This window comes from Orycteropus afer, unplaced genomic scaffold (assembly GCF_000298275.1).
Source record: "Orycteropus afer afer isolate SDZICR_OR568_19922 unplaced genomic scaffold, OryAfe1.0 scaffold00035, whole genome shotgun sequence".
NCBI lineage: Eukaryota > Metazoa > Chordata > Mammalia > Tubulidentata > Orycteropodidae > Orycteropus > Orycteropus afer.
In genome coordinates, this window is record NW_006921622.1 from 7264895 (window position 1) to 7278900 (window position 14006).

At 35.8% G+C, this 14006-nt stretch overlaps 1 protein-coding gene across 1 annotated transcript in view; it reads left to right on the plus strand.

The window, feature by feature from the left end:
* The window catches only part of PLXDC2 (plexin domain containing 2), a 711109-nt gene that overhangs the window by 552207 nt on the left and 144896 nt on the right, over window positions 1–14006 (plus strand). The window contains exon 7 of the mRNA XM_007936353.2: window positions 3104–3203. Coding sequence (XP_007934544.1) covers window positions 3104–3203 — 100 coding nt within the window. The remainder of the gene's footprint in view (window positions 1–3103; window positions 3204–14006) is intronic.

The following is a 14006-nucleotide window of genomic DNA, read 5'->3' on the forward strand; positions in this document are numbered from 1 at the left end:
TGTGGGGCTGGCGCGGGATCGGGCAGTGTTTCGTTCTGCTGTGCATGGGGTCGCTATGAGTCGGAAACGACTCAACGGCACTTAACAACAACAACAACAACAGTGAGTTGAAATGGTCTGGTTTGGGCCATTTTGAGTCAGACATCCATATGATCTGCTATGCCAGGAATAACAAATTGAAGAGGAATGGCATGACATTCTTTGTCACAAAGAATGTTTCAAGATCTATCCTAAAGTATGTACAATGCTGTCAGTGATTAGGATGATATCTATATGCCTACAAGGAAGACCAGTTAATACTACTTTTATTCAAATTTACATGCCAGCCACCCAATCCAAAGACCAGGGAATTGAATATTTTTTAAAAACTTCTGCAGTCTGAAATTGACCAAACATGCAGTCAGGGTGTATTGATTGTCACTGGTGATTGGAATGCAAAAGTTGGAAACAAAGAAGAATCACTGATAGTTGGAAAATATGGCCTTGGTGATAGCAATAATGCTAGAGATGCCATGATAAAATTGTGCAAGAGCAACAACTTATTCATTGCAGATCCTTTTTTCAACAACATGGATGGCAGATATACATGTGGACTTCACTAGATGGTGTACACAGGAATCAGATCAACTACATCTGTAGAAAGAGGCAGTGGAGAAGTTCAATATCTTCAGCCAAACCATGACCAGGAGCTGATTGGAACAGACCATCAACTGCCCATATGCAAGTTCAAGTTGAAGCTGAAGACAATTAAAAGAAGTCCACGAGAGCCAAAATATGACCCTGATTATATCACTCCTGAATTTAAAGACCATCTAAAGAATAGATTTGATGCCTTAAACACCAATGATTGAAAACCAGAGGAATTGTGGGATGACATCAAAAACATCATCTATGAGTATGAGGAAAACACAAGGTCATTAAAAACACAGGAAAAGAAGAAAAGACCACAATGTTAGAAGAGATTCTGAAACTTGCCCTTGAATGGAGAGTAGCTAAAGCAAATGGAAGAAATGGCAAGATAAAAGAGCTGAACAGAAGATTTCAAAGAGCAGCTTCAGAAGACATAGTCAATTATTATAATGAAATGTGCAAAGACCTGGAATTAGAAAACAAAAGGGAAGAACATGCTTGGCATTTCTCAAGCTGAAAGAACTGAAGAGAAAATTCAAGCCTTGAGTTGGAATATTGAAAGATTCTATGGACAAAATATTGAATGATGCAGGAAATGTCAAAAAAAGGTGGAAAGAATACACAGTCACTGTACCAAAAAGACTTGGTTTATATATATATATATGTATATGTATATTTTATTGTAAATGCTATATTACTATAACATATACTGACTAATATGCGTAGGTTAGAAAATCTCTAAATAAAGTATATCAGATTTCCATTAAGTAAATGAGCTTTTAGGAGTAGAAATCTTTGTTTAATTTGTTTCTGTTGTTCTGGTAGCATAGTACCTAAGGCACTTGACTGCTAACCAGAAGGCTGGCAGTTCAAACCCACCAGTCACTCCTCGGAAGGAAGATTGGGCAATCTACTTCTGTAGTGATACCAGCTTGGAAACCGAAGGAGGAGTCGCTATGAGTTGGGGGCAACTTGATGGCGCATAACAACAACAACAACAAATATAACAATACTTCTTAATTCTCTATAGGAACTGGGAACACAGAAATAATATTGCCAAACACCTTTACATTGTTTGTGTATTGAAAATAGTATCGTTCCTATTTTTATTTCTGTTACACCACTAATAAAGAGAGCAATCATATCCCCAATGAATCTTTTATCTCTCTAGAAATATTGGCCCCAAGAATTTGTCTCATTTATAATTATTGTGTCATTTTCAATATACCTCAACATTTCCTAATTTTTTTAAACTATAAATATTAGAAATATCAACAATGTTTAGACTTCAGTTCTGCTGGGGTTCAAACTTAATGAGCTCTGGTGGCATACTAGATAAGACATTTGGCTGCTAACCAGAAAGTGAGCAGTTCAAGCCCTCCCCCAGCTTTGGAAATCCAATGAGGGTCACTATGAGTCAGAATTGACTCAATGGCAGTGAGTTTGTTTTTTTTGTTTTGTTTTGTTTTGTGTTTTTTGGTGGGGGGCGCTCAAATTTAGGAAATATGACCTTAAGATAAACCATAATAACCCATAAATTTTCCTTGTGAGTTTCAACCAGAATGGTGAAGCTTGACACCCATTAACAATTGCCAAATTCAATATATTAACCAATAATGACATTGTTAAATATATATATTCAACAGTACACTTATTTGTCTTTTTATAGGTTTTATACCAATAAGCCTATCTAGAAACAAATATTTTAAAATAATTTGAAAAATTAAACCTATAACAAGTCTTTTAGGAAAACAATTAGTAAGGGAAAAATCTCTATTCCTGAAATTAAAGCCAGCATCAAATGTATGTATGGTGTGCCTTTATAGGTGATCTACCATGTGTCTCTCCATTTGTTTTACTGTGGTGGCTTGCTTGTTGCTTTGATATGAAGCTATGCCACTGATATTTCAAATACCAGCAAGGTCATCCGTTGTGAACAGTTTCCAACAGAGCGTTCAGATTAAGACAGATTAGGAAGAGAGGGGGCTTTGTATTTCTGAAAATTAGCAATGAAGATTGAATACATTAAAATAGTATATTATCCGATGTAGCTGGAAAATGAGCCCAAATATAACCAACGATCATGAAGATGGCATAGGACCGAGCAACGTTTTGCTCTATTTTGTCACTATGAGTTAGAGCTGACTTGACAGCTTCTAACAAGTTAAAGGTGGTAGTTTTCAGTATTCAGCGTCAGTTAGGGAGATTTCTCTGAGAAGCTGTTGTTTTTAACTTCAAGTTACCATCCTGAGATGAGGAACTCACTTGTCACTTTTGCCCATCAAATAACACTAAACTATGATGACACTGTTTTTAGATATTCTGTCTTTTTTCTCTAATATTTCTTTCCCGCACTCTAGTATTTCAAACCCAACATCTGATTTTATTCACTAAACGAGATGGTCATACACCCCTGCCCACCCCCAAATGAAATTCAAATCTAATACATAACAATCTGCTTCTTCTTTTCCAGATTCCTGTCTTGGTCACACAGATAAGTTCCACCAATCATCCAGTGAAAGTGGGGCTGTCTGATGCATTTGTCGTTGTCCACAGGATCCAGCAAATTCCCAGTATGTAGAAGAAGGGTATTCGCAAAGTGTGAGCCTTCTGTGGGGGTACATTTAAAAGATTAATCCTGGGCAGAGATAACTCTTTGAACAAAAGAATCACTTAGCCAATTGCTGCTTCTTAATTATAACTCCCACTGTGGTTTGCTGCCTCACTGTTACTCTTGAAATTTAGGTAAAGGCAAATTAAAACCCAAGCCAAGAATACATGAGTTTAGGTTCTTTTGGATTGTCTGCTTGGTTGCACAGATTTATTTCTTTTCTTAATAATGAAAGCATATGATTCAAAGATTACTTGAATGGTAGGCATAGGACTTTCCATGTGTATTTGCTTTTCATTTTAAATAAGTTTCTTAGCAAATGAGCAGCTTTGTGCCATTTTATATTTAACAAGCTTGTGTAAAAGTGCCTGGGAGTCTAAAGGAAAGATAAAAGAAAAAGTACTAATGTAAGCAACATAAAAATGTTTGTAGAATTATGCCTAGCTGTCAAGATACATTCTTCCTTTACTTAAATTATTTTAGTCCAGTTACTGTAGCTCACATTTTCTAAGAGAAAAGCATATTTGCCTTAAGCAGTCATTCATCATATTAGAAAATCAAAATGTTAATGGTCTCTTGTCATAGTTCCGGTCATGTAAATAGCCATCCTGTGAAAGCTACTGTGTCTTAAACTTCAAAAACAGTCCTCAGTGGTGTTTATGTGTGTTAGTAGGGGGTGTGCTTGTGCATTTGTTTCCCAGATGTGCTCATTTTAAGCAGAAGTTGATAATAAAATGCATCTCGTGATTAGATCATTTCTTTCCCTTTCTCACTTCTTTTTCTTCTTTTATAATGTTAGATTTAATTTATCACATACATATGCTGTTTAGTCTTGACTTGAGCTAATTCTGTTTAATCATGTTATCTCTCAAGTAGAAAGAATAAATGGAATGGAAATTATTTAGACTTTTCACAGCAATTAAATGGCTGGAAACATTATAGGGCTTATCCTGTAACTATTTTTTAGAACGACATATATATCTGGCATCACCTTCAGAAACAAAATGTATCTTCCATGGAGCTTCTTTCTCTTCATTAGCTGAAAATTTGTGGGAGGTCATATTCAAGAGAAGTGTTAAATCAAGAGAGATTTTCCAAAAACTAAATTGCCCTGTGAGCAAAGCAAGGATATATTAGTTTGTGTAGGCAACATAAAGGCATCCTGACAGAACTCTTAAATCAGAGGCTGAGCCCTGAGAGAAGCTGGCTTCTTTTTGAGGAGGATGTTCTTACATTCTTTCATTCAGAGGTGTTAAATCAAGCATGACTTGAGTCAATTATTGCAAAAGTAAAAGAAAACACTAGCTTTAGTTGGTTTTCAAATTTCTTTTCATCTCTGGAAGAATTTTATTTGCAGCTTACTCAGAAGACATCTTGGTCCACGTTGGTGTTCTGATTTGTTATTGTTTACTGAAAAGAGCTACCGAAGTACAAATGATTTTTCTTTTCAAATGTATTTTAATGTGGAGAGCCCTGGTGGTGCCGTGCTTAAAGCATTTGGCTACTAACCAAGTGGTCTGTTGTTCAAACTCACCAACTGCTGCACAGGAGAAAGATATGGCCGTTGACTTCTGTGAAAATTATAGCCTTAGAAACCCTAAGGTGCAGTTCTACTCTCTCCTAAGGGTTGTTATGAGTCAGAATCAATTCAATGGCTATGATATCTTGGTCCACATTGTTGTTATATTATTGTTTAGAGAAGAAAACCTACTGAAGTACAAATTAGTTTTTCAAATGTTTTTGTAATATACAAGTATTTTGGCAGTATGTTCTTCATGGGAAAATTATCCTTAGACTCCAAGGTCCCAAAATGCAATTGTACATCCCTGCTTATACTTCAGGAGTCCCTGGGTGGTGAAAACAGTTAGCCACTTGACTACTAACCAAAAGTTGGTGGTTTGGACCCACTCAGAGGCATCTTGGAAGAAAGACCTGGCATTCTGCTTCCTAAGTGTTGCCTATGGAGTACAGTTCTACTCTTTGCTCATGGGAATAGGCTTGACATCAGCAGGTTTATTTACATTGTAAATATTAGCTGGCATGTTGTTGAGAGAAAAATCCTTCCCGAATATTAATTTCATCAAATAAATTAGCAAAATTTACGTGAATTTTGAGAACAGGTTATGTCTAAAACATTCATCTAAAGAATTACTCAAACCTAGAGCTCAGAGAATAGCATTTCTCAGGCAAGCTGCATGCTAGAATGGCAGTGACATTTCCCCTTGACCTCACTGTCCAGTCCTGAGCAAATTAGCCATGACGGCTTGGAAGTTCTAAGCCTCTAATCCAGCCATCCCTGCCTTTGGACAGGACCATATTTCAGCATGAAATTTGCAGTTGACGTCTTCTACTTACAAGTCTTTTTTTGGGGGAACTGTAATTTTAAAATCTCCATAGTTATCTGTTCCCACATTTATAAAGTGTTACAGTGTCCATTATTTGAGTGTCTGTATAAGAGGAAAAATATAGTTGCAGTATAGTCTCAACTGGAAAAAAAAAAAAAAAAAAAAAAACAAAGACAAACATAATACAACATACAATTATGTTTTTTTTTTTTCTGAAAAACTAAGATGATTTCAAGAGGTTTATGTATCTTATTTGTGTAGTGATAATTTACATAAATATTTCAGTCCTTTCCAGAATTCTGTTTCCGTATTTAACAACCTTCATTAATAGGAGAGCTGTCCTTGTAGGGAATTTAAACCCTTCATCTCTGTTACCCCTTATTTTCCTCCTGAGTGAATTTAAGAAAAAAAAAAAAAAAACTGATCATTATCCTAATTAATGGGCAGTTTCATTTCTTCTGTATTCCAAAGTACATTACTTAGGACCCTGTTCTCAAAAGATCAATTTCGTTCTTTTAATCATTTTGGTTACGTTTTGGCTTAATTTAGCCATTGCAACCTAAGAATCTGAGCTACAATCTGGAGAATAATTCTTCTCAGTGGGGATCACCATTGCTATTCCATTCTTATCAGATTTGGTAAAGGTTTGATCAAGTATTTGAAGGGCTGAAAGGCAAGTTTAATTTACTTATCATGAAGATTTCTCCCCACCACTTCCCCATAACATGAGTGAAAAAGAAGTTTATTCTTAGTTTTTAAAGTCTTCTCAACAATAAAATAAATAATTTTCATGTAACATTCACTTATGGTTAATGAACATAATCTTTATCTTTTAGAAAAGATCAGGTAATCTGATAGTTTGAAATAGCAAAGGGAATTTGGGCATTGTTAGTAAATGTTAAATAGTTCAGAGGTTACAAGGGAAATTCTTATCTCCAAGAAAAAAAACCTCTACGTAGAAATTAACCCTTGTATCAGTTAAAAAAATAAAAGATGAAGACTGTTTAAAAGTCCAAAAATAAAAGGGATATTGTAGTGTTAATACTCATGAGACCATGAGCATTTTACTTAATCTCTATAACTTTCTTTATGTGTGAAGTGGGCATCATGGTACCTAAAACACTATGTGTCTAAAGCCTTTAGTGACTGGCACAAAGTAAGCACTTCACTCACTTGTACTTACACTTACTGCTTTGTTCATTATCATCTTCATCATCATTACTTTAAAAGGTAATGATAGTGTCTCAGATATCCACACCCAGCCTAGGTGCCCATCAGAGTTAGGACCATAGGAGATTTCCTCTAAGAGTCACCCTGACACTGACCCCTTGGAACTTTCATTCTTTCGGCCTGTGATACCATGTGCTTTATAATGTCTCTTTAACAAGCTTTTCGTATGTGTCTGTCTATCTGTGTGTACTTACATCTCTGCATCACTTAGAAACAAAAAGGACCACAGAGATCAGCTGATGCAACCTCCGCAGTTATAGGCACAGATGTACATACAGTGACTTTAGTCATCTGTTACAGAAACATGACTGAAAAATATATTATTTTGTTGTTGTTGGGGACCATCCTGTCCATTCCAACCCCCTGCCACCCCATGAGGCAAAGTAGAACTTCCCCATGGGCTTTTTTTGGCTATAACCTTTACAGAAGCGGATCACCAGGTCATCCTCCTCTAGAACCACTGGGTGGGTTCGAACCTCCCAACTTTTGGTTAGCAACTGAGTGTTTAACCATTGTGACACCAGCTTATGGATTATAAACACTGACAGTGTGACCCCATATATAGCAGAGTAGAACTGTGCTCCTATGAGTTTTCAAGGCTCCAGTTTTGGAAATAGATTGCCAGGCTTTTCCTCAAAGCCATTTTGGGGTGGACTGGAACCTTCAGCGTTTTCAGTTAGTAGCTAAGCCTGCTAACCTTTGTACTACCTAGGACATCTACGATTATAAGTAGTGCATTTAAATTCAGAAGAATTTATAGAACAACAGATTACCCAAAGAAGAAAATTTAAATTACCTATAAATCCACTATAGGGAGATAAAGGAGCTCTGGTGGCACAGTAGGTAAGGGATTTGGATGCCAACCAGAAGGTGGGTGGTTCAAATGCACCAGCTGCTCCGCAGGAGGAAGATGAGGCAATCTACTTTTGGAAACATTTATTTACGGCCTATAGAGAGATAACAATTATTATTATTTTCATGTATTTGCATCCACTCTTTTCTTTATAAGAAAAGTGGCATTGTGTTGTACGGTTTTTTTTTTTTTTTTTTTGCCATGAGTTCTAGTGGTGTAGTGCCTAAGGCATTTGACTGCTGACCAAAAGGCTGGCGCTTAATCCCACCAGCCACTCCTCGGAAGGAAAATTGGGCAATCTACTTCTGCAGAGATACTGCCTCAGAAACCCAAGTAGGGGTCGCTATGAGTCGTAAACGATTCCACAGCAGTGAGTTTGGTTTGTTTTTTTTTTTTTTCTCCCCCATGTGTATAACACATTTTCTACACTATTAAGTACCCATCTAAAATGTAGCCATTAATGGTTCCACCAAATTCCTTTATTACATACTTTATATAACTAGGCTCTTTCATGGTTAGTCATATAGCTTGCTTCTCATATGAATTACCAGTGGCATGGTGCTAAGCAATACTTGTAAAATTTTTTACATACCACTGCTGATGCTCAAAAAAAGTAGAAGTTGAATGTTAATGACTTCTTATATATTTTGAAAAATTGCCTTCCATAAAGGTTGTAACAATTTACTCTCCCACCAGCATTGTATTAGAATTGTTTCCCTAAATGCTCTCAGACACTATGATCATTTTTTAAACTTCATAAATTTAATAAGCAGAACATGGTATTTCATTGTTGCTCTAATTTTTTCTTTTGATTACCAGTTCAACATTGTCATATATTCATAGGTCATTTGTAATTTCTATAATTTTTTGTTAAATGGCTCTATTAAGTAATTCTTTCTCAGCTTTGGCGATGTCCCTCCAAATCTTTTTACACAGTGTGCAGAAATTTTCCGGCATAAATACACCATTCTTACTAGTACCATTTGTACTTAGTTGTTTCTGTCTCCTCCAATTTAACATTTTAAACTTCATTCTTAATCTCTGGGGTGCTGACCTCCCTCAGCTTGGCTCACGATTTCTCTGCCCTTTTTAAACTGTAAGAGCTTAATGAACGTAACATTTCTAGCAAGAAGCTCAGAATATCCACTCATGCCAACGTGTTTTTTTTTGTTTGGAAAACTGAAAGCTCTGTCATTTTAGTAATGGGAAAGTTACTTTACCGTACACATGAAGAATTCTAGATTTCCACTGATCTGGAAAGCAGCTTACGTAACTTGAAATGGGTTCTACTACAAGTTATGACGATGACTCTTTCTGAATCTATTAGAATATTCCCTTTCATTCTTTTTTTGCCAGCAGGATATTGTCTGGTACTTTCTTAACACCAAGCTCTTTTTCACCAGCATCTGCTGTTTTAAACTTATTAACATTGTTTGTGCAACAATGTGCCTTTGCTTTATTGGTTATTATTCAGAGCTTAATAGTAAACATTAGTATTTTCACAAATTAAAATGACAGTTAATTTGGAGATAAAATATATTTTAAAAGTTGTTGTTGTTGTTGTTGTTGTTATGTGCCGTTGAGTCAGACCCAACTCATAGCGACCCCTCCTTGGGTTTCCGAGACAGTATCGCTATGGAAGTAGATTGCCCCATTTTCCTTCTGAGGAGTGGCTGGTGGGTTTGAACCGCCAGCCTTCTGGTTAGCAGTCAAGTGCCTTAGGCACTAAAAGTGCTTACAGGTAAAGCAACATTGTATATATTTTATCATACATGGTCTCACTATAAGCTTAAAACAAAACAAAACAAAACAACCCATTACCATCTAGTCAATTCCAACTCATCACAACGCTGTACGACAGAGTAGAACTGCTCCGTGGGGTTTCTTCCAAGGTTGTAAATCTTTAGGGAAGCAGACTGTCTCATCTTTCTCCCATGGAGTGGCTGGTGAGTTTGAACCACCGACCTTTTTGGCTAGTAGTCCAATACTTTAATAACTTCTTACACACCGGATAAAATAATCTTTAAAAACTAAAGTAAATGGAGATTTGTTTATGAATATGCAAAATTTCTTAAGCTTTAATTCTCAAAGAGATGTTAGCTTAGACCAGAACGTTCCAATGAAACTTTAAGCAGTGGTGGAAATATTCTAAATCTGAGCAATCCAATATGGTAGTCACTAAACACATGTACTTGGAATGTGACTAGTGAGACTGTGGAATTGAATTTTTAATTTGATATAATTGATTAATTTAGGTGTAAAGAGCCACCTGTAACTGCTGAGTACCTTATTAGGCAATGCAAGAATAAATCATATATGCATATTTATATAAAATATTAAAGTCAAAGTAGAATATTTATATAAACAATATCCTTATTTATTTTTTATTTGCCTTTAAAAGACCTTGAATTTTGGGGGGTTTGAGCAAATAGTAAAATTTCTAAGCAACATCATGATAAATGGAGAAAAAATTTAAGTTGTCAAGGATTTCGTATTACTTGGATCCACAATCATCACCCATGGAAGTAGCAGCCAAGAAATCAAGCAACATATAGCACTGGGCAAATCTGCTGCAAAAGACTTCTTGAAAGTGTTAAAAAGCAAAGATTTCACTTTGAGGAATAAGGTATGCCTCACCCAAGTCATGGTATTTTTAATCACCTCATATGCATGCAAAACTAGACAATGAATAAGGAAGAACAAAGAAGACTTTGGATTTTGGTGATGTAGAACAATATTGAATATACCTTGGACTGCCAGAAGAACAAATAAATCTGTCTTAGAAATACAGATAGAATGCTTCTTAGACGTGTGGATGGCAAGACTTTTGTCACATATTTTAGACATGTTATTAGGAGGAACCAGTTCCTGGAGAGGGACATCATGCTTGTAAAGTAGAGGGTCAGTGAAAAAAAGGAAGACTCTCAATAAGATGCATTAATGCAGCGGCTGTAACAATAGGTTCAAATATAGCAAAAGTTGCCAGCATGACACAGGACTGGGCAGTGTTCTGTTCTGTTATATATAGGGTTACTATGAACCAGAACCAGGCCAGTGGCACCTAACTACAACAATTTCTATCTGATTTTCCCTGATAGAAAACAAGTTATAATTTTGACCTGCCTTGTAGTAGAGCACATTCATTATAATTACTTAGCAACTATAACAAAAAGTATTTTGTCAAAAATTTGGAAAGATAAATAATCTTAGGAAAGAAATGTTGATTTTTTTTTTCTTTAATAATATTTTATATAGTCCTCTTAAGCTCTTTCACAGGAACTGATCACCATCACTTGTTATTTTCAAAGTTTCCTGGGTCTTTTAACTCATTTAATGTCAGATCAGTCTATAAATCCTCCAGTAGTTTGTGTCATCTTACCTCCTTGATCTTCCAAATGGAAAAGTCTTCAAAATGATTCATTTTACAGAAGATGAAATTGCTTCTGTTTACAGCAAAACTTCATTAAGTGCTTAGGTTGTCCAGTATCCACTCCCTCACTAAAGGCTCAAGGAGAGGAAAAATAAATAAAAAATTATGACACTTTATCATAAAATATCCCCCATAAAACACTTGCAAATTAGAAAGAATTATAAAGTGTTGTTTCATTGTTTTAATACTTTTATGTAATGTACTTTTATTTTTAAGAGTGACTTGATTTTTAAAGAGAAGTGATTGTCTGAGAATTATGGATATTAGAAATCACATACTTAGCAATTTTGACATATTTGGGCACTTTTCTAGAATTTTTATGAACAAAAAAGGGTTTCTCAGGTTACAGTCTAAGAAACCATATGGGGCCATTCTAATCTATCCTATGAGTCACAAACTCAAGGGCACACAAGAACAACTTGTTTTAGCAGTGTCCTGAAACTTCAAAAGCAGTGAGGTTATAATGTGATGAGAGAACAATCTGATAGATTCAGATTAGCATGTTGATGTCACCTGGATTTCATCTTGTGTAATCTAATGGAAACTCTGGTAGTGTAGTGCCTAAGGCACTTGACTGCTAACAGAAGGCTGGTCATTCAAACCCACCAGCCACTCCTCGGAAGGAAGGTTGGGCAGTCTACTTCTACAGTGATACTGCCTCAGAAACCCAAAGAGGGGTCGCTATGAGTCAGGTCCCACTGGAGGGTACACAACAACAACAACAATCTAATGCCTGGTATTTTCAGTTGCCTCATTCGCATGTGAAAGCTGGACATTGAATAAGGAAGACCAAAGAAGAATTGATGCCTTTGAATTCAGGTGTTGATGAAGAATACTGAAAATACCATGGACTGCCAGAAGAATGAACAAATCTATCCTGGAAGAAGTGCAGCTAGAATTCTACTTAGAAATGAGAATGGTCAGACTTCATCTCACCTACTTTGGTCATGTGGTCAGAAGGGACCAGTCCCTGGAGAAGGATATCATGTTTGGTGAAGTGGAAATGTAGAACAATATTTTTATATACCTTGTTGTACCAATTGAGCTTGATGTCCTCCATGACCATGGTTCCCAGCTCACAGCCCCAGTGACTCCCTCCCTCAAGGTGTTTATTTGTAGCTAAAAAGTTATCCTAACGTTGCCTCCTGGTAGGTTTAAACTACATATGGATGTTTTTATAACACATACAAATACATGTCTAGGAATACCATTTGCCAAATCGATGTATGGCCATGATTATGTTTCCTTTCCCCTATCCATACACACCTGATCTTCTTGCGTGTCTATATATGTATCCACTTGTAAAGTAGTATTTGCTGTTAGTGAGAATGCAGTATTGTATATGCGATAATATTTGCTTTTATTTTCTATCCCTCTTGTGCACATCTCCATGTCTTCCTTTCCCTTAATGATACTGTGCTAGTCACACACTTTTGTTTTATTGCTTTTTGTTAAATTAGCTCCTTTCATTGCCTTTTTGTTTTGTTTTGCCTGTGAGAGCTGATAACACCTTTATAATAACTTTTTTTTTTTTTTTTTTTTTTATGATAACAGCCTTTTTTAATCTCAGTTTTTTTTTTTCCCCTCTGGTATCTTCATGCTGGACATGAAGCTTGTTGTGTAATGCAATGCTTTGACATGTAAGAATACTTAGTAAGTGTTGCTATGTGTTGAGCTCAATTTGAACAAAGAAAACAATGAAATACCATTTGGAGCAAATCATTGCACATCATTAACACATAAGTGAAGAAATATTAGCCAATCATTTATTTGAAAATTCCAACAAAAAAAATTAAATATTTATATAAATGCAAGAATAGGTTGATTTAGGAAATTACTTTCTTATCTTCTATGTGTAGCTTTCAAGACAAATCAACTAGATCATATCTAATCATCCACAGAATAGTTGTTATTTTTGTTCATTTAAGCTGGAGTGGCTCTTGATTAGACTGGATTTCTAATGTGTACATGAGACCACTCTGTCCCTCCTAATGTTATTTTTCATATCTTCTACAAGACACGATTCAATATTTGCACTTTAGATTACTGAATTATGTTCTCCATGTATTAGTCTGTTCAGAATATATATATATATATATATATATATGTATAATTTTAAAAGACCCTTAACTGGTGACTATTATAGTTGATATTGGAGTAGTCCCTGGGTGGTACAAACATCTCAACTACTAACCAAAGATTCAGAGGTACCTTGGAAGAAAGTCCTGGCAATCTACTTCTAAAAAATCAGCCCTTGAAAACACTACACTTATAATGTAACACACGTGGGGTCCCTGTAAGTAGGGACTGACTCAGCAGAAACTAGTTATAGTTGATCTTATTTTTTCAAAGTTATGAGATAACCATTTGAGCTTTATCACCACCACTAAACCTGAATGTTTGGTTCAATATTGTTTTGGCTTACTTGTTGAAAATATATAACCAAATATATTTCTGGAACCAAATAAAAGCCCTTACATTGGCAGGAGCTACCAGTAAATATATTCCTAATTACTTGTTTTTGGCAGTGGTATCTCTGAAATACAGCAGAAATAACCATTGGAAGCTGTCATTAATTGGCAACTCATCAAGCAAAAATCATTCTCATTAATTTTCGTTTTGTTCGATGTATCTCCTCCCAAGAGTTAGAGATCTCAAAGCAGGTAAAAGAGCTAGCATATGGCAAAAAAGTTGGTCTTTCTCTTCGCCTCATGTGCATGATCAATATTAACCCCCAGAGTCTTCACAGTCATTGTGAGAGAAGGTAGAGAGTTTCAAAATATAATATGACATGAAAAGAAAATGAATATTTTAAGAACCTACTAATATGATAGCATAGGCACTGAAACAAGGCGGGCTTGTGCTTACTCACTGATCTGCACTGAACACGTTTCCCTTGTTACCCTA